Source organism: Primulina huaijiensis, chromosome 2 (genome assembly GCF_012295235.1).
Source record: "Primulina huaijiensis isolate GDHJ02 chromosome 2, ASM1229523v2, whole genome shotgun sequence".
NCBI classification, from domain to species: Eukaryota; Viridiplantae; Streptophyta; class Magnoliopsida; order Lamiales; family Gesneriaceae; genus Primulina; species Primulina huaijiensis.
Window position 1 is genome coordinate 159,987 of NC_133307.1, and position 25,517 is coordinate 185,503.

The window sequence follows — 25,517 nt, forward strand, 5'->3', positions numbered from 1 at the left end:
CTTCACGTTTTAACAAAAGTCGATCAAATGTATTCTGTTAATAAATATTTTAAATATATTATATGAAAATGTTAGAAATTTTTTTTAAAAAAATAAAAACACTTCCCTGTCACCTTGCTCCCGCACACGACCAGAGTGGCGCAGCCCGTGATTTATGGATTGAAGCATGGGTAAAAATGTAATTTGATGCGAAGACCCCTGTGAATCAAAAGGCCGGGCGGGCTCAGAGAAATTTCATTAAAAAGTATGAGAGCGGAGAGAGAGGAAAGCTCGACTTCTTTAACGTCAAAGTTCGATAAACCCTAAATTGTAATAAAAAAAAGTCCAGCAATTCAATTTTTGCTTTTTTGGCTGATTCCTGGGGGAAGCTATTTATTTCCATGGGCGCGCAAGAGAAATCGCCAAACGCCAGCAGTTCCATGCAGGTCAGGATACAGTTGAGCGAGGATCGTTGTATTGTGTTGACGCGTTCTTCAAAATTCCCCAAAGGACGACTAATTGTGAACCCTATCTGTTATACTTTAATGGGTTGAATTTTGCCCTGGAATTTATTTTTAATTTCGGCTCCAAGAGCAGACACCGATGCATTTTTCTAGCTTCCAAGTGCGTTTTAAGCTGCTCATTTAGCTAGTTCTTGTTTAAATGGAGAAACATCTAGTTTGCTTATGATAAATATTTGATTGTTTACTGTTGATGGCACTTACCATTAGTTCTGTCGTTTCTGTGTACTCTGGTCTATAAATGCCCGAGGCTACCACTCCTATGAACAAATTATTTTCTTTTGTCTGATGGATTTGAGAATGAATCCAGCAAGAACTTTGGCGTCCACATGAAAAGTTATGCAGCATATAAAGGAATTAGAAGCTCTTGATAATAGGCTACTTGGTTTCAAGTCTCAACGCTAAGCACCTATTGGGCTTTTGAAATGGGGACCTGATCGACATTTTTGAGCTATAAGCCTATAACAATTATTAGTTAATCACCAAAAACTAGTTGATATACTAGCATGTTCTGACGTTTTGTTTATCCTAAGTAGCTGTATAATGAAATTATTGTGATGAAACAATTTGGTGAAGTAGAAAATTGATTGACAATTAGCCTAACATGGTTCATTGAGAATTGAATGGTTGTGCATAACTGTATGGTATATGGCAATCATGCTAGGAAAAGGCAGTTGTAGGATATCATGGCCTTGCATCATACTGAGAATACTGGTGATCGTGATTCATGTCTATAGTTTATAGATGATATTGAATTGTGAATTTTGCGAGATTTCCCCAGGAAGTGTACAAGTTCTCCATCCTTCTGGTTCTGGCTAGCTGCTTCCTCTTTTATGGCAGCTTCATGTTATACCAGCCTCTGGAAAATAGTATTGTTGGGTTTTCTATCCCTGAGTAACTACCACCTCTGCACATATTTACATACTAGGAAGAGTGATCTTCATTTATAAACCAGAGAAAGATGCAGCATGCACCTTTTGATATAGTCATATTTGAGGATCAAATAGCCATGTCTAGAATAATAGTTTGACTGTTCAGGAATTTACAGAAATTTCCCGGATATTTATCATTTTATTCAATTGAATTATTGCTATTGGTGTCAATTTTATGTCTCACCTCTGTCGATAGAGTTGCTTAGTTCTTCCATGGGTTAATATAACTGCGAGGTCGGCTGAGGGAAATATTTTATTCTAACAGCTGGTGGACGCATGCTGGCTGTCTTGTTTCCTACACTCTTATGTAGTTACTAATATCCCACAAAGCGCATTGAGGCTAACCTTAGCATTTAAAGATATACTAAGTTGTATCTTTTTAGTAAGGAGAGAGTCTTGGACGTAAGTCACACATTCTTCCACACATCTTGATGTGCCTAAAGGCACAAGGCCCGTTTCTAGTTTAGTGTAAAGTTTTGTGTAGCTGAAAATAAATATAGTCATACTTCACTTGTGCATTAGTGATTGTTTCGTTGTTGTTTAATGCTTTGTGGAGTCTATATTAAGTGTCGTTAAAAAATTTAATCGCATGTTTAGATTCTAAATAAATAAAAAATTATTCCTCAGTGCGCTGTGCCTGAATAAGACATGACTCAGCTTGTGCCTTAGTGTTTGTTGTGCCCTTAACAACTTTGCATCCTTCCTTTGCATCCATGGAAGATGCAGTGTGTTCCACCATTTTTTCTATCCCACGTTCATTGATTACGTATTCGTGATATAAACTTAAAAATTGCTTAATACATAGGTGTTTGCTACACAATTAATATTTGTATGCACAGAAATTTGTTCTCTCATACCTCACTTGTTTTTGTCTTTCTTTCAGCGTGTTAAAGTATATCGCCTGAATGAGGATGGGAAATGGGATGATCAAGGAACTGGCCACGTCACTGTTGATTATCTGGAGGTTTGACATTTTTGTGGTTCCCTTAATTAACAGTCTCTTCTTAGCATAATAACATTCCAGTATGAGATTGAAACATTGTCACTTGTGTTCCAGAGGTCAGAAGATCTAGGACTGTTTGTTATTGATGAGGAGGACAGTGAAACATTACTTTTACATCGCATCAGCTCTGATGATATTTATCGTAAGCAAGAAGGTATCTTTTTGTTATAATTAGTTCCTTTTACAAAAAATACCTATGCTTCTTCCAGTTTCTATTGATTATATTTGATCATATACACCTTCAGATACAATCATTTCATGGAGGGATCCTGAGTTTTCAACTGAATTGGCTCTAAGCTTCCAAGAGACTACCGGTTGCTCATATATATGGCTAGTATCAGATATTTTTTATACCTGTTATTGTTCTTCCATTCACTTGCTATTTAATTTCAATGCTTAGTTTACTTGTTTTTTTGTTTAGGGACCATATATGTAGCGTACAAAGGAATATGCACTTTAGCTCACTTACTGGTATGCGATGTTGATTTCTTTGTTTGCTTGTTATTTGTTTTTTGGTAATTTATTTTATGCCTTCTTTACTATCTTTGCTTCCCAAACTTATGCCTTCGTACTAATCTAAGAAACAGAGTGGTATAATGAAAACCTTGTGTGTTTGAGAGGGCTGGGAAGAATATTAACATTTTTATTTTTCCTTGTGAATGATTTCAAGTGAGGCCGAACAACTATATGTTGCACTCTATTATAATTCCTTTTTCAATTAATGGATCACTAACAACAGGAATCTTATCAAAATGTGATCTTATTACACTCTTGAAGCTTACGTGTAGGCTTTGAGACTCAATTTCCTTCTGACTAGATAGCTAATTAGCTATTATAGCGTCACTTATAAGTATCTGTTTTTTTATCATCTGGATTTGGTGGAATGGATTCAGCCTTTTCTTTGTGGAAAAGTTTGTTCAGTTTATAGCATATCCTGGCATAAAGATATAGATGTGATGCTCCATTTACGCCGAGCCATTTTTCAGATGAAACATACCACAACGTTGACAGCAAGTTGAGGGAGTTACCTTCAGTTGAGCTGTCCACTCTTCCTTTGATACTTAAGGTACCTTCCTTTCTCCACCATCTCCTTCCCCAAAAAAATACATATATCATGATTCTGCGGTTGTTTAGTTTTCTTTGTGGCTCTAGTGACGCATGAAATTTACATATTTGAATATACTTAAAGTTACTGCTAGGTTTCTTTTCTCTTTGCAGACAGTGGTTGAGAGTGGCATTGCAGATCAGATTCATGTGGCCGAACTTATATTGCATGATGTAAGCACTCTGAGTAAACGCCTTGGACATTATGTTTGTATTGTTATTTGGTTCATTTCTTATATTTGTCTTGTTTTGCTCATGTTCTTTATCAAAGAAATCCTCAAGTAAACAGCTAGTTGCACAATCAAAAAGGTTGACAGGCGGAATCTTTGTTAGTGTATGCCCTGGAGTTTGTTGTTTTACATTATAGTTCACCCTTTGTAGGAATTTGTGGATAGTTTCCTAAAATGAGCTGATGAAATAAATTATTTGATCAAATGATTGATGATGTCGTTTCCCTCTTTCATCAATTTTTTGAACATCCATTTTCCGAGGATTAAGTTGGACTCTAATTTCTTAATTGTTTTTCGTGTCATTTTATTTTCTGGCAATGCTAATTTATTTTTGTTATTTGCTTGGCTCAAGTTATTAGTAAGTATTAATGGAACTGGATCTCATCTGTGATGCAGCAAGATTTTTTTGGGAAGCTGATGGACTTGTTTAGGATGTGTGAAGACCTGGAAAACATAGACGGTCTCCGCATGATTTTCAAGATTATCAGAGGAATCAGTAAATATCATTGCTACTGCACTTAGCCATGTTATTCCATGTTTGCGGATTAGTGTTTGTCTAATAATGCTTTATGAAACTTGCAGTTCTATTGAACAGTCCTCAGATCTTTGAGAGAATATTTGGTGATGAATTGATCATGGATATAATCGGCTGCTTTGAATGTATCTCCTTTCTCTCATCCCACATCCCCTCCTTCTCTCCTTCTCTCCAGTCCTTTTACTTTTTCTCAAATAGATATCTGAAGTTCCCAAGGTTTTATTGAACTTGTCCTGAGGCTACTTTAGTCGAGATAGGTGGTTAAATCCTATCATTGTCCATCACATTTTTCTTGATAATGTTTCTATGTTGTAAAGTCTGTCTTAGGGCTAGTCAATCGGAGTGTTATTTAGATATCATCCCAGTCATATGACTTGTATCGCTCTTCCCATTGTCAATGACCCCACGAACTTGTGTTCAATCTTACCGTTACTCAGTGTGGCGCCATGTGATGTTTTATTCTGTATATTGAAGTTTGTAGAGATTATGGGGCGCTGAATCTGTAAATATATTTTTTTTCACCTGTTGAAATTCCATGGATTAGTGAATCTTTTCTGACAGCATTTTTCTCATTTATACACTCTCTAATAGGCTTTTGAACCCTTTCCCTATGTTCAGCTTTATCTCCATACATTATCTAGTCATTTGTTCCAGCTTAATATGAACTGAAAGTGTCTCCAAAGAACTGGAACACGATGAATCATGAGTGCATGCCTACTCCATTGTGCTAGGATTGCATTAGGCATTACGATCTCGTGTTGTTAGTGCATTCTGGATGTTTGATTGTTAGCCTGGCTCTCTCTCTGGCTGCCACCTTTTTCTAGGTTTAATTGAATTGCTTCAAATTGTCTGCACAGATGATCCGGAGGTACCTCATGTTCAACATCGCAAGTTTCTAAAAGAGCATGTGGTATTTAAAGAGGTATAATTTCACTTACTTCTCCAATCTGCCTTCCCTACCCTACCACCATACCATATAGAAGTGATAATGCAAATTCTGCTGACAAGGATGTTGCTAATTGGTGTTGGGAGTTGAAGTGGTCCCTTAATATTTCCAATTCTACTCATGTGAACTTGTTTCAGGTCATACCTATCAAAGATCCTGTAGTTCGTTCGAAAATACATCAAACTTACAGAGTTAGTTATCTGAAGGTATCCCTGTCAAATACAGATCCTATTTTCCATTTAGTTGCGTTAATGAATTCCATTTACACCTTGAATTGCCTCTTCCAGGATGTCGTTTGGCCCAGAGCACTGGATGAAGCCATTACTGTCAATTTTAATTCTATTATTCATTCAAATAATGCAATTGTAAGACTATTTTCAAATTTATTCTGCACTTCATATCTTGTTTCTTTTGTAAACCAATTTTATTTTGTTTGACTTTTTTGTAGGTTGTTTCTCTGTTAAAAGATGATAACGCTTTCATTAAGGAATTGTTTTCAAAGCTGAAGTCTTCTACTACAGAAATGGAAACAAAAAAAACTTTGGTAAACATTGATACCGATTTAATCTTTACCACATGTTTAAAGATTCAGCGGTTGTACTCTCAAACTCTAAGCCAAAATTGTAGGTTCAAAAGATCACTTTATTGAATGAACAATAATGTGGCTTTAATAAGCCTTGCAAAGTAGAAATGTAAAACAAAGTGCAACAACGTTCACATAACCTAAAGATGTGGTGAATCTGTTACAGGAATGATTCAAACCTAAACTACATCCCTATAAACCAGGGCAATATTAACAGAAGCAACAACGGAGGTGTGACTAAGTCACCAAGACACCATCAATCTTAACATATCCTCCCTTGAAACTGACCTGCAAATTGCTGTCATTTTACCTCTGGTACTAAACAAACTACAAGCAGCTCCCTTAATCTCATGAACACTTCAAGCGTCAAGGGCTCAGTCATAATGTCAGCATACTGATCTTTCGATCCACATTGCTCTAGCTTAACAACTCCATCCTTTGATAAGTCACGAAGGAAATGGAATTTAACATCAATATGTTCACTCCTACCATGCATAACAGGGTTCTTCGATAACTTAATGGTCGAACTATTTTCACAAAAATAACAGTGCGCTTAGCTTCAGTGGTGGAGAGAGTGACTACCAGTTGTTTATTTGAGGACCATGCTACTGCACCTGAGCTAAGCAGGAACACATACCCCGACGTACTTTTCGGATTCTTTACATCTCCTGCATAGTCGCTATCTGAGTAGGCCACCAACTTCTCTTCTCCACCTCACTTGTAAAATATTTCCAACTCATTAGTACCCTTTAAGTAACGAAGAACTCTCTTCGCTACTTGTTGATGTAATTCTGCCGGCCTCTCCATGAACCTGCTGATCAAGCTCAACACATATGCTAAGTCAGGCCGGGTGGCAGTCAAATACATGAGACTGCCCACGTTTGTTTATAAGTAGTTGCATGGACAATGATACCATCTTCATATACAGCTGGATTTTTCACAGGATTGCAATGCTCTGTGCCAAACCTCTCAATCACTTCATTAGCATACTTCTTCTGGTTTATGAAAATTCCCTCACTGCCTTGCACCACTTCCATACCGAGAAAGTATTTCATCCTCCCAAGATCAGACATATCGAACTCTTGTTTCACAGAGTCCTTGAACCTTTCGATCACTGTTTCATCATTCCCTGTAAAAATCAAATCATCAACGTACACACTCACTGCAAGAGGTTTCCCTCCTTCAGCCTTTGTAAATAAGGTATGTTCACTAAGACAACTCTCAAAACCCTCTTTGGTGAAGTACAACTCAATCTTGCTGTACCAAGCTCGTGGAGCTTGTTTGAGTAAGTAAAGGGCCTTCTTGAGTCTATATACCTTGTCTTCTTCTCCCTTTTACTTCATAACCCCGAGGTTGCTCATTGAATACTGCCTTATTCAATTCTCCGTGCAAGAATGCACTCTTCACATCGAGCTGGTGCACACTCCAACTTTTGTAATCAGCTAGTTCTAGAATCATTCTGATGGTGTCCCAACGAGCTACTGGAGCGAATACCTCGGTTTAATCTATCCCAAACTACTGAGAATATCCCTTGGCCACGAGTCGAACTTTATATTTATCAACGTCACCATTCTCGTTCAGTTTGGTCTTAAATATCCATTTAACTCCTATTCTTTTTGCTTCAAACGGTAGTGTAGTTAATTCCCATGTTTGATTCTTTTCGACGACTTTGATCTCTGAGTCCATAGCTTCTCTTCACGTCAAATTCTTGGTAGCTTCTTCAAAGGACACAGGATCACCGATCACTAATGGCAGTAAACATTACACAATTATCATCCTCCTCTTCAGATAATCCTTCACCACTTACGTAATCTTCCATCCAATGTTGCTGCCTTCTTATCCTCCCTTGAACTGGACTTGGAGGATTTTCTTCCGTTGAAGCATTTGAAAATGAACCAGTAGCACCATCGTCAACCTGCTCTTCCTCTTCACGACCTCTTGCTCATCACCTTCATCTCCCCACTCAAGGACATCATACAAGGGGGGTTTGGTCATCTCTCTGTGTTGTGTCATCCACTGTTTCTATCCAGAACAACCTCTTACAGCGATGCCCGGGAAGATATAATTCATCGCAATTATAATACAGACCTTTCGCCTTTCGTTCTTCCATCTCGGAGCGATTTAATCGCCGGATAAACGGACCCGTTGATTGTTGGACAGCATTGCGGCGGTTAGTGGCCGTGGTATGGGATGGACGTGCACCAGAGCGCACGTCATATAACCTTGCGAGGGGCATGGCCCTTGGTAAGTCCAGGGGTAGATGGATGAGGACCTCTGCTGCAATACCCTCATGTAGTCCGCTAATTAAAAGTTCCACTAGTTGGTCTTGTGATAGGTTGGTCGTCCTCGCCATTAAGTGTTTGAATTTCTTCTGATAATCTTCCACAGAACTCGTCTGTCTTAATTTAGATAGTTCTCCCAATTTAGTGCAGCGTAGGATTGGGCCGAAACGTAAGTGGCATTGCTCCTTGAAGTCATTCCAAGTCATGTTGGGGCTGTTCTCTTCTACCTTCAAGAACCATAATTGCGCATCTCCCTCCAAGTGAAACGCTGCGATCCCTACTCGGTCGTGGACGGGTGTGTTTTGATGGCGAAAGAGAAATTCACAGTGGGTGAGCCACCCGAGCAGGTCGGCCAACCCATCATATCAAGGAAGGTCCAGCCGTGTATAGCGCCCTCTGAAAAAAATTTTTCCTCTGTCGGGTTCGCCATGTCGAGAATCGCTTGAGCCCTTCGCGTTACTGTCTATGTCATTATTTTGAATGGATTCTGTTCGAACAGCCGCCAAGGAGAGGGATAGCTCTTCCAGTTGTTCTTGAAACCCTTGCTGAATCAGGTCATGTGCCTTATTGTCCTTTATGTACATTTTCATGAATGCATCCAGTTGTTTCGAGATGGCCGAGTCACCCATTACACCCTGCTCTGATACCACTATGTCGTGTTCCCGCGTAAATGATCGTGTAATGGGTCTCTTGCTAGATGAAACCGTGGAATCCAGATTCCACGTTGGTTTATTAGACTTTCTTCCTTGTCGACCAATTGTATGAATAAGGGTGAGGCTCGATAGAGAGAACCTCGCGATCTCTGAATATTTGTTTATGCTGGGAAATTTTGATGATCTTTTATTCAACGCTGAATGCATATAAATACAAAAGAGTCCTAGCTCACCATATCCTAAAGATGCTAACCAACAACCATATCCTAAAGATGAAAAGATAACAAACCCGATCTCAAATACCAAATCCTATCAAAATCAAAGTAAACAGATAAGAAAAAGAATCCTAATCCTTGGGCTTAAATCGGCCGTGCGTGTGCCTCTTGTAAACCAGAACTTTCGGACTCTCTTGTGGTGCTTGGCCCGCAGTGGTGGTCGTTACAAATTATCAGACTAGTGTCTTCAGAAACCCCTAAGCAAGGGATTTAGGGAAAACTGATGATATCATGCAAAATTGACATCCAAGTTGATTTTTGTTCTTGATGCATGAATGTCTGAATCATTTTGATTTTTTTCCCTGTATTTTATGTTTATATTTGTATTATATTTTAAGTGGTCAAGAGAGAACCTGGTGGTTCCTGTCTCACCTTGGACCTTTAAGAAACTTTGTTTGAGATCTCTATGTTGGCGTAGGTACACTTCTTACATGAATTTTGTACCTTAAGTAAGAGCTTACAAATGGTCCATCAGCTTCGTCTATTTAGGTAAGTTGAATATTTTTATATTACTTGCTGTTCTTTTGAAAGTTATTAAACCCATTAAGTAGTTTCTAATTTAGGACACTTTCAAAATTTCATTGTACTCTGCTAACATCTTTCTTCAATTATGTTGTTTGTGCTTTCTTTATACTTGTAGAGATCTTGTCACTGAAGGCATATTTGATATCGTTGCTGATGTCTTGCAAAGTGTAGACAAGAAGCTTGTATTGACTGGGTGATGAATTAAATCATTAGTCTAGGAACCAATTTTTTTCATCTTTTCATTTAGTTTCTATTTCGGATAATATCTGATGGTAAATTGTTGTGATGATGCAGAACAGACATCCTCGTACTTTTCCTAAATCAAGATCCAAATATTCTGCGTGGTTACGTGAGTCAGCAGGAAGGGGTTCTCTTTGGACTTCTTGTAAGTTATATGACTGTGAGTATTTAGTCTTTAGGTTTTCACAATCTATTCAAATTTTTGGCACTTCTTTTTAAGGTGGTGAATATCACTTTTTTGTGGGAAAATATTATTAGCGTTCTAAGTTGATTATTGCATCACCACTTCTCTTCATTGGGAGTACTTCACACTGTTTTATACACATCTTTTGTGTTTTTAAGTGTAAAATTTTAAAAAATTATAGAAAGGAAAAAGGTTTAAAGTTGAATCAATGTTTAATAATTTTTTTAACTTTAATAATTACAGCGGCTTCTCGATTTGTAGGTGAAAAATATGTTAACAGATTTTGGAGATGATATGCACTGCCAATTTGTTGAGATTCTTCGTAGTCTCTTGGACTCTTATACATCTGGATCACAGGTGCACTGGCTAATTCTCATTGAACACAGTCTCACCCTCCCTCACTCTCTCCTCAGTTCCATTGTGATCCTTATCTGTTTATCTTAAATATAGGTGGTCCTTGTCTTGTACATGATTTAATTTTGTTGCAGCGAGATACTACTGTGGAAATTTTCTACGAGAAACACTTGGGACAAATAATTGATGTCATAACATCTTCATGCCCTCCAAAGAGTGCTGGGGAAATTTGCAGCAAGTACACGGGCTCGGATGGAGGACTGAGGAATCAGAGTCATGTGAAGCCTGAAATACTATTGAGTATATGTGACCTTCTATGCTTCTGTGTTTTGCACCATCCATATAGAATAAAGTAATTTCTCTGTTCCTTGTGTTTTTCTTAGCTGTATATTTGACATTAGATTTCTTTTTGAACTTGTGCGCCATTGTTTATAGATGCAGTTTTCTTCTTAATAATGTGATCGATAAGATTTTGTATCTGACAAGAAGAAGAGAAAAGTATCTTATTGTTGCTGCAGTTAGATTTGTGAGGACGCTTATTTCACGGAATGTAAGTTAATAGTTCTACCTTTCTAACTCTCGTGAGTGATGTTTTGAAGAAAGAGATTGCTTTGTTTTGAAACTTTTTATTACCTCAGTGAGCAAAATTATGTGAAGAAGTTTTACTTGCCTATGGGCATACATTTATGTTATTATTTTAATCGAAAATTTGTTTTCATTATTTACTTATTTCTTGTTGATTTCCAACATTTCCTGACTATTTATGAGTATGAACCTTCAAAATATATGATTGATTAGTTTCCTGCTTTCATGCATGCAAAGTTTGCTCACAGATTGCATAAATGATTATAATTTACTTCCATTTCCTTCGACAAATTTGACATTCTAATATTTCTTGATAAAATAACCATGTGCAATGGGCAAATGAAATACTTGAAAGAATTTGAACTTGTTCTGTTCGGCCTCTCTGCCTTGTTAAGTTGACTCGTTCTCATGAAAAAAATTTACGAGTCTGTTTGTTTAATTCTTCCTAAACTAGAGTGGTCACTGGAGTGTTTCTTTATTTATTTCAACTATCAATTTACCAGTGATTGTTTACGATTTGTTGCAGGATGAGCATCTGATGAATCACTTTGTGAAGAATAACCTTTTCAAACCAATAGTGGATGCATTTGTTGCTAATGGGGATCGTTACAATCTTCTGAATTCTTCTGTTCTCGAACTATTTGAATATATTCGAAAGGTGGGGCTTATATTCCCACAGGTCATTAGCACGCATGACTGATGCATCCATCTGCGTCTAGCAATTATTTTTCTGAAGCATATCTTCTGCAGGAGAACTTGAAGATATTACTCAGGTATTTAGTTGATACATTCTGGGACAAGTTGGCCAAATTCGAGGGTTTATCGTCAATGCAAGCTCTGAAAGTTAAATATGAGCAGGTATATTGTTCTAATGTTGTCTGTTGATTCACCTAATTTAAAATCATACGTGATTATGATACATCATGCATTTACAGTCTCTAGAAAGTGTGGGTACATCAAGTACTGGCAATCTGCTAGACCAAAGAAAACGAACTGACGAGCGCGCTTTGGAAAAAGAAGAGGAGGATTATTTTAACGAGGGCAGGTTTGTAATGCATTTATCACTGAATGATTGTCTTTTTGTAGAATGCAAACTGTATATGTTGGAACTCAGAATACTGATATTTCTGAGTGAGAATGTGGATTCAAATCAGCGATGAAGAAGATTCTGCATCCGCACAAATGACAAGTGCAGAACGGTCCCAAATTCAAGCTTCTGTAGCTAATGGGTTTGCACCTGGCCACCCATCGCCCAGGTACTTTATGGCTTCACTAGAGTTGTAAATTTTATCTTCGTAAATAAATGTTTTGCGAAATACTTTACATCTGTGCATGAAGGTCTGGTGGACTTGTTGATTACGATGATGATGAAGATGACGAGGATTATAGGCCGCCAGCTCGAAAAATGATAGATGCATCTAATGAAAATGAGGGAGGGACAGAATTCCCCTTGAAACGTAATATGGTTTCAAAGGAGGAGCCTGAGGCCAAAAGGTTGCAACGTTCTCCAAAAAGCTTAAAACCGAGGGAAGGTGTTTTCGCTGCCTTGTGCTCAACCCCTAGTCAGGCATCACTACCCAGTAAGAAAACAGCAACTATCGCGTTTAACACTTCCCAGTTAGATGCGAACAAGAACTCTACCGAACCAAATTATGAAGAGAGAAGATATATTAAGTCTTCTGGCAATTGTCAAAATGTTGAAGTGGAAAACCACACTGATACGGAAGAAGCTTCTTCTAGAAGCTTCTCTGATAGTTTGCATGATTCTTCTGACAATAGGCATCGTGGGGATGACTTGCCTTTGCTACAATCAAAGTCCTCACCAGAGATGGCTGTGAATGGATCTTGAGCTGCGATGAATGAACTATTCATTGCCATTCATGATAGTTTACTTCTACTCGAATCTGGTGGAGTCTGCACACGTCAATTTTTCCAGAGAATTTGACCATATAAACCAGTGAGGGGTACAAACAAACAAAAAACCCTCGATTCTGGGAGAGGATACTGTACAGTACCATGCAAGGGTGCCGAAGGATGCGCTTTAAGTAGGCTGTTCTTGTTTAGGTTTTATTGGTTTGGGTTCAGTAATTGTCATGATGTAAGAATTTCATTAGCTAAAGTTTTTGCTTCTTTAACTGTCCCTTCTGCTTTAAGTTGATGATGTTACGTCTTAGTTTTATATGAATTATATACATTTGATATAAGGTAGGCCAGAAATCTTATTATGCATGTGTAAGATTTGGATTTTATACAAACTGGGAAATGGTAGGGACCCTGATGGAGGTTAGTTTTGTATCTCATGCCCGTTTCTTCGAGGAAATGTAGATTATGATAGTTGTCGAGGAAGATTATGTTCAGTTAGTTTGGCTGAATCCATGTAGCTCTTTACATGAGAGTACTACCGAGATGCTTTAGGCAAGAGGAAATTGGATGTACGAAAGAAATAACAAACTTTTTGCTTTATTTCTCTCATTCTCCTAACCTCTTTTGTATTTCTCAGTGGAATATATGTACCTTTGCTAACATAACGGTCACGTGGGAAACCTGATGATTGAAATTAAAGATATAGCATCAATAATTGCCCAGAGGTTCAGGTTTTGCAAGGAGCTTCATTTTTTGTCAAGAATGTGTCTACGAATATTTTGGGGTTCGGAGAGACGAGGAGATGAGCCTCGGGGAAAAACGAAAAACAAAAAACAAAAGAGAAAAAAACAAAATTCTTTAACGCTGATATTCTTGAAGGCCAAGTGTTTTATCACGTCTCTAGAAACACATTTCAATGCATGACCAGATGTTTCGTATTTTGTGAATTTTGGGTGTTCAGCAACGTTGTATTTGGGAAAAAGTTTGTAAGGTTCAAAATGCGATAATGTAATCTAACTATACGTAAATACAGGAAAATGATAAAATATCTAATTAAATGTATGTCCAAAATCATGTTTATATGTTTAAGTAGAAATTTTTATCTGATTGTTTATATACGGCTTTTAGGATTTTTCGATGATTTGACGAGAAACGAAGATTTGAGAGTGGTTAAGAAAAATATTTTTATTAAATAATTATTTTTAATTATTTAATATATAATGTAATTAATGTGTAATTTTCGAAAAAATAGGATGTTAGGATATTTTTACATGTCGAGTCATATTTTAAACCCGTAATCGACTTCTGGCAAAATTAAGGACTTTTTTAGTGATCGGATAATATTTTTGAAAACTTTTCAAAATGAAATATTTTATGTGTTACACCTTCGTTTTCTCATCGTTCAATCATATTACGTATTTTTGATTGATTTTGCATGATATATTATAGATCTACCAAGTTATGTACGTCTTGAAGGGTTATGCATAGAAAACTCTCTTTATCCTCGCTTGATTCTCACGTTTTTGGCATGGTTTGAAGGGGCTGTCAGGTTTCGGTGTTTAAGGGATCGAACCACGACAGCGTTGAAGGTGTTTAAGTACTAGAATCGATCGGGATCAAGTCATGTAGAGGGCAGATCGGATCGTAGGGTTTTGGGGATGTTTTTGGCTCGATCGGGTAAGGGAAGAGGGGCAGTGTGCATAGGTCCGATCTGAGACATGGGTGGGTGGTCGTAGTGTGTGGCTTGGATCGAGAAGCATGTGATGGCCATGTTTGGTGCTTTAGGATGAACCAGCGCACATGGGTTGGAAGGCTAGGGCTTGCAGGAGGGTTCGGTCTGGTCCTAGAAGGGTCTGGTTTGGGTCTGGTCCGAGCTGGTTTGGGCTATGGTCAAGCATATGGCTACGTAGTGAAGCAAGGGTTTTGTCGTTTATTGCATAAAACTCCAGCAAGTTTCCGGGCATCCTTCGAGGGTCTTAATTGGTCTGATTTAGGTTGTTTAAGGTCTGGTTAGGTATTATTAAGCCATGGTTAAAGTTTGGTTGAGTTTCGAGTTGATTCGGGTTAAAACCGGGACTCCGGTCTAAGTCTTAAAATTAATTATGAAACTTAATCAGTGGGCTTGGGTTATGGCTAAGAAAAGATTAAAAGTGTGTTTTAGTAAGCTCGGACGGATTCGGGTCGAAGTTCTATGGTCCAGAAGTAAAATGGTCAAGGTAGAGTTTTAGGGGCAAAATGATTATTTTGCACCTGAATTATGTTAGCAGTTCTGACAGTGTCCTGATAACTGAAAGTTTATGTTTAAAAATGTTTATTTTGAATGAATATATTTTTTTTATGTAAAATGTTAAAGAATATGTTGAATGCTTGGTTTCAAGAATATGTTATATGCATGAATTTTTATAAGTGATTGATGTGATAAAATTTTTTGAATGAGATGATTTGATTATGACTAATATGAAATGAGACAATAACATGTAAGGCCAAGGCTCCGTTGACGGGTGAGAGTGTCACTGATGTCCCCGCCACCTGGTACCATAGTAATACGTAATATTGATCAATCGACAAACAGTTGATACGAAAGCCACAATTAATTATCTGAATTCATCTAATTGGAAAATGTATATGTATATGATAATAGGAAATGAATATGTTTATGTTTATGAAAGATCATGAAAGTTATGTTAAGTATAATACTTTTCACTGTTTCATGTTATGTATATGTATATTTTGTTATCATGGTTAAATTGTGTTGAGTCTTTAAACTCACTAGGTGTGTTTGATGCAGGTGAGCATGAGTATGAGGAGACACGAGGTGCTGATGACTAATTTGATTGAGCTGGTGGTGCACGAGAACCCGAGAACCTTGCGTTGTTTCCGCATTTATGATCTTTGAGGACATGTTTAGATATCATTTTAAACAGTTTATGATTTTAATGTGTTTACGGTTCGACATATTTTAGCGTTTTGCTTGATGCTTTTGTTTTTGCACAGTAGAAGCGTAGGGTGCTTCATTTCTATGAATTTTAACTGCAGTGATTTATTCGGTAGTCGTATTTATTTTTTAAAAGTATGTTTCGAATTTTTATATGTAGTGGCGTATGTATATGCTTCGGCCGATTGCTAGATTTATTTTTTTTAAAAAAAAATTCGGTAGACGTTTAGGGTCGTTTCAAAGTTTCTTTCTGTTGCTATGGTTGATTGATAATCGCTCGGATTTTTGTATGCTTGATAAGAATATTGACGAGGGGAGATGTTATAGTTGTGATAATTTGTGAGCGGTAATCCAAATTAATTTTGTTGCAACTGGGTTTGTGAGCTTTGACTCAAAATGCAATGCCCTTATTTTCAACTCAAAAAGAAAATCTCACTCGTTAGTTTACTAACTTGTGTTCTTTGGTAGAGTTAACTTGTCTCGTGGTGGAAATGGGTATGTGGGGGATGGCTATGTCTATCAATACCATCATGTTCACAAAAGTCTAAACTCGATGTCTCTTTTCGCTAACGATAACTTCGAAGTTCAAATCATGGATTGTGAAATGTATGAAGCAAGAATTTTGTTTTTTGTATTTTTAATGAAAATGTATTATTATTATTATTTTAATCAGAATATCGTACTTTTTGATAGGTTATCAAATTATTATAAAAATAAATTAAAATTCTAAAAAAGAAAAATTGTGCACGCCATCCCGTCTCTAACATAAAAAAATATTTTTGCCTTCTCTGCCTTTGCAAGAAGCGGGAAAGAAATTTAAAAAATAAGATCCATTCCACCGCCTCTTGTGCAAGCGGGGGAGTAATTGTTTTAGATAAAATTAAATTTTTAAAATGTTTTTCGTGTAAAAAAAATATTTTTTATTTGTTATGAAGTATATGATTATTTAATTTAATATTTCAAATATATATTGATAAAAATTTGTATTAGGATATGATAGATAAATAAAATATCAATTTATTAAAATATGTTCGAAGACAATTTAAACAAAAATAAAATGTTTTATAATTTGAAAAAAGTTTATTTTTTGTTTATCTAAAAACAGACAATAACATCAACGTTAATTACTCTAGATGACTCAAACTTAATGTACTGTTACTTCATGTTAAAACTGATAATCTCTAAGCAGTTGGAAGTAACGTATCTTCATTGATTTGCACATTTCTAACTGATATGGGGCGGTAATAATATATGTGATCTGTGATTGATGATGAATAAAAGCACTGGAGCAGGTAAACTTTCCATCATCGGTCGGAAACCTGAAATACATAACAATATAACGGCTGATTTCTTGTAACTACTCGATGTTGTTATTTTGTCAATTATTAAAATTTAGGGTAAAATAAATTTTCTTAACAAAATATAATATAATAATTATATATTTCAAATATATATAAATACATGTATTTATTTATAAATATGTATTTAAAAATAAAACAATTCGATAGTATGTTAACATAAAAGAAAAAAAAATTAAATATATTTTGTTATACATATGAGTTTAAATTCGAGCTCGTGAAATTATTCATTTTTAAATATGAATTCAAATTTTAATTAATTCAAATAAATTTAAATTCGCTGAGAATTTATTTTTTTGAATAAATTAGAGTTAAAATTCATATTGAAAATGAATAGTTTCACTAGCTCGAATTTGAACTTATATATAATAATCGATGTTTGATTTTTTTTCTTTTAATTAATATATAATTGAATTATTTTGTTTTCAAATACCTATTTATAAATATATACATATATTTATATATTACGAAATATATAAATGATTGTATTATACATTATTTATGTGTGTGCACATTGAATTATTATATATATGTATTATATATACATAATATATAGCATTTATAAATGTTGTTTGGGGTATTCAAATATGTGAGGAAAACAAGAAGAAACAAAAAATAATGGCTTGTAGAGGCAAGTGTTGAACACTTTTTCCTTAAAAAGAATTTGCCCTCACAATGTGCTAGAGTTGGTGGCAATCTTCTCCCAAGATACAACTACAACACTTGAATAATGAGCACTCAAATATTCAAGTTCTATCACAAGGAAACGAAGGAACTCTCTCTTTTTGAAGAAAGGAAGAAAGAGATGCAAAAAGATGTAAATGTTCAAAAAGTGTTTTTGATTTTCAATAAATCAAATATTTAATGTTTTTCAAATGAAGAGACATGATCTTTCATTCATAGGGATGTCCCTTGGCCATTGTAACTGATCACAATCATCAAACAATGCCAAGGAAATGAAAAAATTTAAGAAAAATTCGAAGGGACACGAAGGCCTGCAGGGGCGCCCGCTCGCGCCTGCGCGCGCGCGCGCGCTGCCGAGCGCTCTCGGCACTCGACAGCTGCCGAGAGCTCTCGGCAGGCGCGCGCACATGCGTGCCACTGTTCACGACCGAATTTTTTTTTTCATATTCGTCTCTTACATGTTCCGACTACTCGTTTGAGTTTCTTTCAACATTTGATGATCTCTTTTCGAGTTTTATTCAGAACCACCGAACTTAATATTCGTTCATTAAGCTTCGTTCTTCGTTTCGAACTTTTCCAATCAAACACATTGATTAATTTGCTTAATTTTCATTCATTAAGCATCGAAACTTTCCAACAATCCCCCACATGAATGAAATTAATGCATGAATGCTCATGATGCACAAGAGAGAGTATATACGAAAAATTATCACATCAGGAGAGGTGGCTTTGGCTTTGAACCTTCCCTAGTGGAATACAATCGAATTTACTAGGCCACGAAGTGAACGTGATGTCTTGAACTTCTTGGCGGTTCATGTAAACCCAGACAATTGTACCCACATGATAACCTTTCTTCCATTTCCATTTGTTTTATCGGTTGTGTCCGTTTTGGCCATGGAACACATCTTGGCTTCATACGTGTTTCATCGCGGCGGCCCGTCCTCACACGTACATAGGTGATCTCCTTGTAAAAGGGTATCCTACTTACCCCGCTTTTGCAAGCTACGGAATCATTAAAAGTACAATACTTAACCTCACTACCTTTGTAGGCAACTTCACTCATCGTCTTAGGAATGAGGAGTGATTCCTCAAGTTCTCACAATTTAGTTTTCCCATTGAACCAAGATCTTGGGATCTCCAATCAACAAGGTGGGATTGCCACTATGAAAACTTTATTTGATAGGTTTTAAACCCATTCCTCTTGACAGACAGTACATTTGATCTCTATTTAATGCTTTTGTAAGCAGATCCGCTAAGTTATCCTTTTATTTAATATAATCAACAGATATAACTCCATTAGAGATCAACTGTCGCACAGTATTATGTCTTCGACGAATATGTCGAGACTTGCCATTATACATACTGTTTTGTGCCCTTGCAATTGCCGACTGACTATCGCAATGTATCATGATTGCTGGAACTGGACTTGTCCAACACGGAATGTCCTCTAGAAAGTTACGAAGCCATTCAGCTTCTTCTGCAGCTTTATCTAGCGCTATGAACTCCGATTCCATAGTAGATCTAGCAATGCAAGTTTGTTTCAATGACCTCCAAGAGATTGCTCCTCCACCAATGGTAAATACATAGCCGCTGGTGGATTTGGAATCCTTGGTGTCAGAAATCCAATTTGCATCACAGTATCCTTCAAGTACTGCAGGATACCTTGTGTAATTTAGTCCATATTCTGAGGTGTGCTTTAAATATCTAAGCACCCTTGTCAATGCCTTCCAGTGTGCATCACTAGAATTACTTGTAAACCGACTTAACTTGTTAACCGCACAAGCGATGTCAGGTCTAGTACAGTTAGTGATGTACATAAGGCTTCCAATAATTCTAGAGTATTCCAGTTGGGAAACTGGTTCTCCACGATTCTTCGCCAAATGGACATTTACGTCTAAAGGCGTTTTTACTGGGGTAGAATCATAAGCGTTAAACTTCTTCAACACTGTTTCCACATAATGAGACTAAGATAGGATTATTGCTTCTGGAGTTCTAAAGATTTTAATCCCTAGAATTACATCAACAATACCCATATCTTTCATATCAAAATGTTTTGTCAACATTTTCTTTGTACTCTTAATCAACTCTTGGCTATTTCCCATTATTAGCATGTCATCCACATATAGACTTACTATTACATAAGATTCTCGAGTGCCTTTAATGTAAACACATTTGTCACACTCATTAATCTTAAATCCATTTGACAATACTACCCTGTCAAATTTTTCGTGCCACTGCTTGGGCGCTTGTTTAAGTCCGTATAATGACTTAATTAAACGACAGACTTTTCTTTCTTGTCCTTTAACTATGAAGCCTTCAGGTTGCTCCATATATATTTCTTCTTCAAGTTCACCATTTAAGAATGCCGTTTTGACATCCATTTGATGTATCTCAAGGTTATGCAAAGCTGCAATAGCAATGAGCACACGAATGGATGTTATTCTTGAAACCGGTGAATATGTGTCGAAGAAATCATGACCTTCTCTTTGTCTATAGCCTTTGGCCACAAGCCTGGCTTTGTATTTCTCAATACTCCCATCAACTCTCATTTTCTTTTTCAATATCCATTTGCATCCCAATGGCTTGGTACCTGGTGGAAGATCCATTAGTTCCCAAGTATGGTTTTGCAATATGGAATCCATTTCAGAGTTGATGGCTTCTTTCCAATAGGGAGCTTCAGGGCTAGCCAGAGCATCTTGTATGTCCTTTGGTTCATTCTCCAACATAAAAGTATGGAAGTCTGGACCAAAGGACTTTGATATTCTAGCTCTTTTGCTTCTTCTTTGCTCTTGCTCCTTTGAAGAACTTTCCAATGGTGTAGCATTTTCATTTAGAGTTGGTTAATGTGTAGGTACTTGACCTGCATGCTCCGTCTCAAGTTTTCGTTTGCTAGAACCATTTTCTTTCCTTTCTTTACAAGGAAATATATTTTCAAAAAATACTGCATTTCTTGACTCAATTGTCATGCCCGTATTCATTTCTACATTTTCGGATTTGTGCACTATAAACCTACAGGCACTACTATTATGTGCATACCCGATGAATATGCAGTCGACCGTCTTTGGTCCAATTCGCTCTTGTTTAGGCTTTGGTATTTCAACCTTAGCTAGACACCCCCACACTTTAAGGTACTTGTAGGAAGGTTTGTGACCTTTACACAATTCATAAGGTGACTTGTCATTTTTCTTGTGGGGTATCTTGTTCAGGATGTGATTAGCCGATAGTCTTGCTTCCCCCCCACAAGTTTTGGGGTAGTCCTGAACTTATTAACATAGCATTCATCATATCTTTCAGAGTTCGATTCTTTCTTTCGGCAATACCATTCGATTGGGGTGAATAAGGAGCAGTCGTTTCATGAATTATGCCCAAAGATGTGCGGAATTCATCAAACGGTGCTCCGTATTCGCCCCCTCTATCGCTTCGAACTCTCTTTATTTGTTTGCCTAGTTGATTCTCAACTTCGGTCTTATAACCTTTGAATGCTTCAAGAGCTTCATCTTTAGACCTCAAAAGATATACGTAACAGTACCTCGTATGATCGTCAATGAATGTCACGTAGTATCTTTTCCCTCCTCTAGTTTGTACAAACTTTAAATCACCAAGATCGGTGTGTATTAGTTCTAGAGGAGTTGTACATCTTTCAATCGAGTGGTAAGGCGCTTTGGTCATTTTTGCTTCAACACATATTTCGCATTTGTGTGTTGGATCGACGTTGTGTTTAGGTAATAATTCCAGTTTCATTAAACGTTGCAAGGTATTAAAATTTACGTGTCCTAAACGAACATGCCATAAATGAGAACACTCAAGCAAGTAAATAGAACTTTTGTCTTTATTACTTTCAACAACATTTTGGCGTATAGCCATTACATTCAACTTGAAAAGGTTCTCATCGAGATATCCTTTTCCAATAAAATGACCATTCTTGGTCAATACAACCTTGTTAGACTCAAATACTAGTCTAAACCCATGTTTGACCAACAGAGACCCCGACACGAGGTTCTTTCTTATGTCCGGTACATGAAGTGCATCAACAAGAGTTACTTCCAAACCCGATGTCATCTTCAGCACCACATTTCCCGTGCCAACCACCTCAGATGTAGCGGAGTTCCCCATGTATAGGTTTCTCCCGGTAGATAGAGTGTATGTGGAGAACAACCCCTTGTTGGAGCATATGTGTCGAGTTGCTCCGGTATCAACCCACCACTCGTTGGGGTTTTCCACCAAATTTGCTTCTAAAATAACTGCAGATAAATCAAGTTCAGAAAAATCAAATGGTACCGACCTTTCTTGAACTACGTTGGCTTGAGAATTTTCCTTCTTTGGCTTCCTACAATCCTTAGCCATGTGATTCGGTTTTCCGCAGTTATAACAAGAGCCTTTGAACTTCTTCTTGTTTGGTGGTTGTTGGCCTTGTTGTGGTTGCTTCTCAAACTTCCTCTTCTTCCCTTTGAAACTTGATTCAACAATGTTCACCTTTGCTGCCATTTTACTTGCCTTGGCCTCGGTGCTCTTGTTGTCCTCTTCTATCCTCAATCTCAAAATGAGATCCTCCAATCCCATCTCCTTTCTTTTGTGCTTCAAGTAATTCTTGAAATCCTTCCACAACGGAGGGAGTTTCTCGATCAATGCAGCAACTTGGAAGGACTCGCTTAGACTCATTCCTTCCGCATGAATCTCATGCAAGATAAGTTGTAGTTCTTGCACTTGACTCATCACGGATTTTGAGTCCACCATCTTGAAGTCCAAAAATCTCCCAACAATGAACTTCTTCAAGCCCGCATCCTCCGCCCTGTATTTCTCATCAAGCATATCCCAAAGTTCCTTGGCGGTCTTGACTTGACAATACACATTGTACAATGCATTGTCAAGTCCATTGAGGATGTAGTTCTTGCATAGAAAATCACTTTGGTTCCATGCATTCAAAGAGGCCCTCATGTTGATGTCTGTCTTGTTTTCAGCAACGGTGGGAGGATCCTCCTTCAAGAACCTTGACAAACTCAAGGTTGTGAGATAGAAGAGCATCTTTTGTTGCCATCTTTTGAAATCTGCACCAGAAAACTTTTCTGGTTTCTCTCCTTGTGCAATGGTTGGATGTGGTGTTGTAGATGATGATGTCATTGAAGATCTTCTTGCAAATGATCAAAAATCCAAAATTATTCTTAAGATTGTTGTTTGGGGTATTCAAATATGTGAGGAAAACAAGAAGAAACAAAAAATAATGGCTTATAGAGGCAAGTGTTGAACACTTTTTACTTAAGAAGAATTTGCCCTCACAATGTGCTAGAGTTGGTGGCAATCTTCTCCCAAGATACAACTACAACACTTGAATAATGAGCACTCAAATATTCAAGTTCTATCACAAGGAAACGAAGGAACTCTCTCTTTTTGAATAAAGGAAGAAGGAGATGCAAAAAGATGTAAATGTTCAAAAAGTGTTTTTGATTTTCAATAAATCAAATATTTAATGTTTTTCAAATGTAGAGACATGAGCTTTCATTCATAGGGATGTCCCTTGGCCATTGTAACTGATCACAATCATCATATTCGTCCCTTACATGTTCTGACTACTCGTTTGAGTTTCTTTCAACATTTGATAAACTCTTTTCGAGTTTTATTCAGAACCACCGAACTTAATATTCGATCATTAAGCTTCGTTCTTCGTTTAGAACTTTTCCAATCAAACACATTGATTAATTTGCTTAATTTTCATTAATTAAGCATCGAAACTTTCCAACAATAAATTATATATATTTATATAATATGTATACATAATATATTGCATTTATAAATTATATATTTATATAATATGTATTATATATACTATACAGTTCCACTCCCCTCGATACAAGAGGTGGGGGGTGGAAAATATATTTTTTAATGGCCATATTTTTGTAGAGACGGTCGGGCAGCGTACACAAATTTTTTTTATTTTCAATTTATTTTTAGTTAATTTATGTTACAAAATTAGATATTATTATAACATTTTACAGAACACTTAATTTTGATAAAATATAAATTTACTATCACGTATAATTATACTCATTGTTACCGCAAACAATATAGGTCCCATCCCTTACAGTGTCATTCACTTCAATCATTCAGATGGTATCTTTGGCCTCGAAATGGTGCAAGAAATCCACTGATACCCTGGTAAGAACCCGGGTCATTGATGACCCGAGATATTAAATGGATTCCCAAATTAGGGTCAATTGGCAGATTCTTCTGAAGCCGGGCCGGTGCAAGCCCGGGCTCTACTCCCCGGGCAACCAGACGCCCGAGCTCTTGTATAAATCTCCAGGGAGGAATTCTACCTGGAAACCTCGAAAAGCGTGATGCACTTGAGTATATTGATATGGACAATCTTATCTGTCAGAGCAACTTGACTTTGGCGTGTCATATAAGTCATCAGGAGTTATGGACGGCCGACTTGACATATTTAGTAGGTAGGCGCGGGAAACGAGGTACCTACCCCATTTTCTCCTATAAATAGCAGGTATCCTTCTCATTTACTGATTCTGGAATCTTTGAACTTTTAAGCATTATACATATTTTCTCCCAAATATTGCTTGTGTTCATCTTCAACCTGCTGACTTAAGCATCGGAGTGGCCACGCCGGACACCCCTCCGGCGCCCATTCACGAGTTNTTTGAGCTCAAGACGTAGATATGGTTTCCATTCAAAAATAAGTCCAACTCTGCTTGGCAAACATACAAGCCCGACCAGCTCGGCACTCAGATCTTATCTGTGGATTTCATATGGGCTCAAAGCTCAGCAGCTATCCCGGATTGGCATGAAGGGCATTTGCTATGCACTCAGTAGCATACAGCTATATTAGTTACCTAATTTAGCTCAACCAAAGAAATTTCACTCTACCGAAAATGAATTCGGATTCAGTATTTCCAGGTTAGTGATTTAATTTTAAGAAAACTAATATAGCAGGAAAAGCAGAAAAGTTAAGAGCCCGGGCTCTACTCCCCGGCCAGACCTGCCAGAACCCGGGCAGACAATGCCAGAGCCCGGGCAGACCAGCCAGAACCCGGGCAGACCATGCCAGAGCCCGGGCAGACCTGCCAGATCCCGGGCAGATCAGGCCAGAGCCCGGGCAGACATCCAGAGCCCGGACAGACATGCCGGCAGATCATGCCAGCATGCCAGAGCCCGGGCAGACATCTAGAGCCCGGACAGACATGCCAGATCCCGGGCAGATCATGCCAGAGCCCGGGCAGATCATGCCAGAGCCCGGGCAGACATGCCAGATCCCGGGCTGATCATGCCAGAGCCCGGGCAGACATCTAGAGCCCGGACAGACATGCCAGAACCCGGGCATACCATGCCAGAGCCCGGCCAGATCATCCCAGAGCCCCGGCAGACATCCAGAGCCCGGACAGACATGCCAGATCCCGGACAGACATGCCAGATCCCGGACAGATCATGCCAGAACCCGGGCAGACATCCAGAGCCCGGACAGACATGCCAGAACCCGGGCATTCCATGCCAGAGCCCGGCCAGATCATCCCAGAGCCCCGGCAGACATCCAGAGCCCGGACAGACATGCCAGAACCCGAGCATACCATGCCAGATCCCGGGCAGATCATGCTAGAGCCCAGGCAGACATCCAGATCCCGGGCAGACCATGCCAGAGCCCGGGCACATCATGCCAGAGCCCGGCCAGACATGACAGATCCCGGGCAGCGCATGCCAGAGCCCGGGCAGACATCCAGAGCCCGGACGGACATGCCAGAACCC

General features: G+C 37.9%; 1 protein-coding gene and 1 long non-coding RNA gene across 6 annotated transcripts; one reads left to right on the forward strand and one right to left on the reverse strand.

Annotated features, from left to right (window-relative positions):
- The first annotated feature begins 209 nt into the window (after positions 1–209).
- Positions 210–13,201, forward strand: LOC140962410 (uncharacterized). Of its 5 annotated transcripts, none has more exons than XM_073421286.1 (24): positions 210–425; positions 2,316–2,396; positions 2,490–2,589; positions 2,681–2,765; positions 2,836–2,906; positions 3,422–3,501; positions 3,654–3,713; positions 4,166–4,265; positions 4,352–4,429; positions 5,162–5,226; positions 5,388–5,456; positions 5,538–5,615; positions 5,699–5,794; positions 9,462–9,532; positions 9,684–9,761; positions 9,863–9,953; positions 10,254–10,349; positions 10,481–10,698; positions 10,782–10,896; positions 11,458–11,589; positions 11,682–11,789; positions 11,867–11,976; positions 12,086–12,187; positions 12,270–13,201. In XM_073421286.1, exons 1-24 carry the CDS (start codon positions 381–383, stop codon positions 12,778–12,780), a joined length of 2,640 nt encoding a protein of 879 aa, XP_073277387.1. In that variant the 5' UTR covers positions 210–380; the 3' UTR covers positions 12,781–13,201. The 5 variants fall into 5 exon arrangements, with proteins under 5 accessions (XP_073277387.1, XP_073277395.1, XP_073277403.1 ...); XM_073421294.1 differs by having other exon boundaries at positions 10,788–10,896; XM_073421302.1 differs by having other exon boundaries at positions 2,857–2,906.
- On the reverse strand, positions 12,839–13,750 carry LOC140962435 (uncharacterized). Its single transcript, XR_012172546.1, has 2 exons — positions 13,380–13,750; positions 12,839–13,312 (listed from the first exon to the last, which is right to left on the reverse strand). It is a non-coding gene; the product is annotated as an uncharacterized lncRNA (long non-coding RNA).
- Between the last annotated feature and the right edge of the window lie 11,767 nt (positions 13,751–25,517).

Bases quoted from the DNA above. Each gene is read 5' to 3' on its own strand.
- LOC140962410 (XM_073421286.1), top strand. From the start codon at position 381: ATGGGCGCGCAAGAGAAATCGCCAAACGCCAGCAGTTCCATGCAG. The intron at 9,762-9,862 runs GTGATGAATTAA...GTGATGATGCAG, and splicing joins AAGAAGCTTGTATTGACTGG to AACAGACATCCTCGTACTTT. The intron at 12,188-12,269 runs GTACTTTATGGC...CTGTGCATGAAG, and splicing joins CCTGGCCACCCATCGCCCAG to GTCTGGTGGACTTGTTGATT.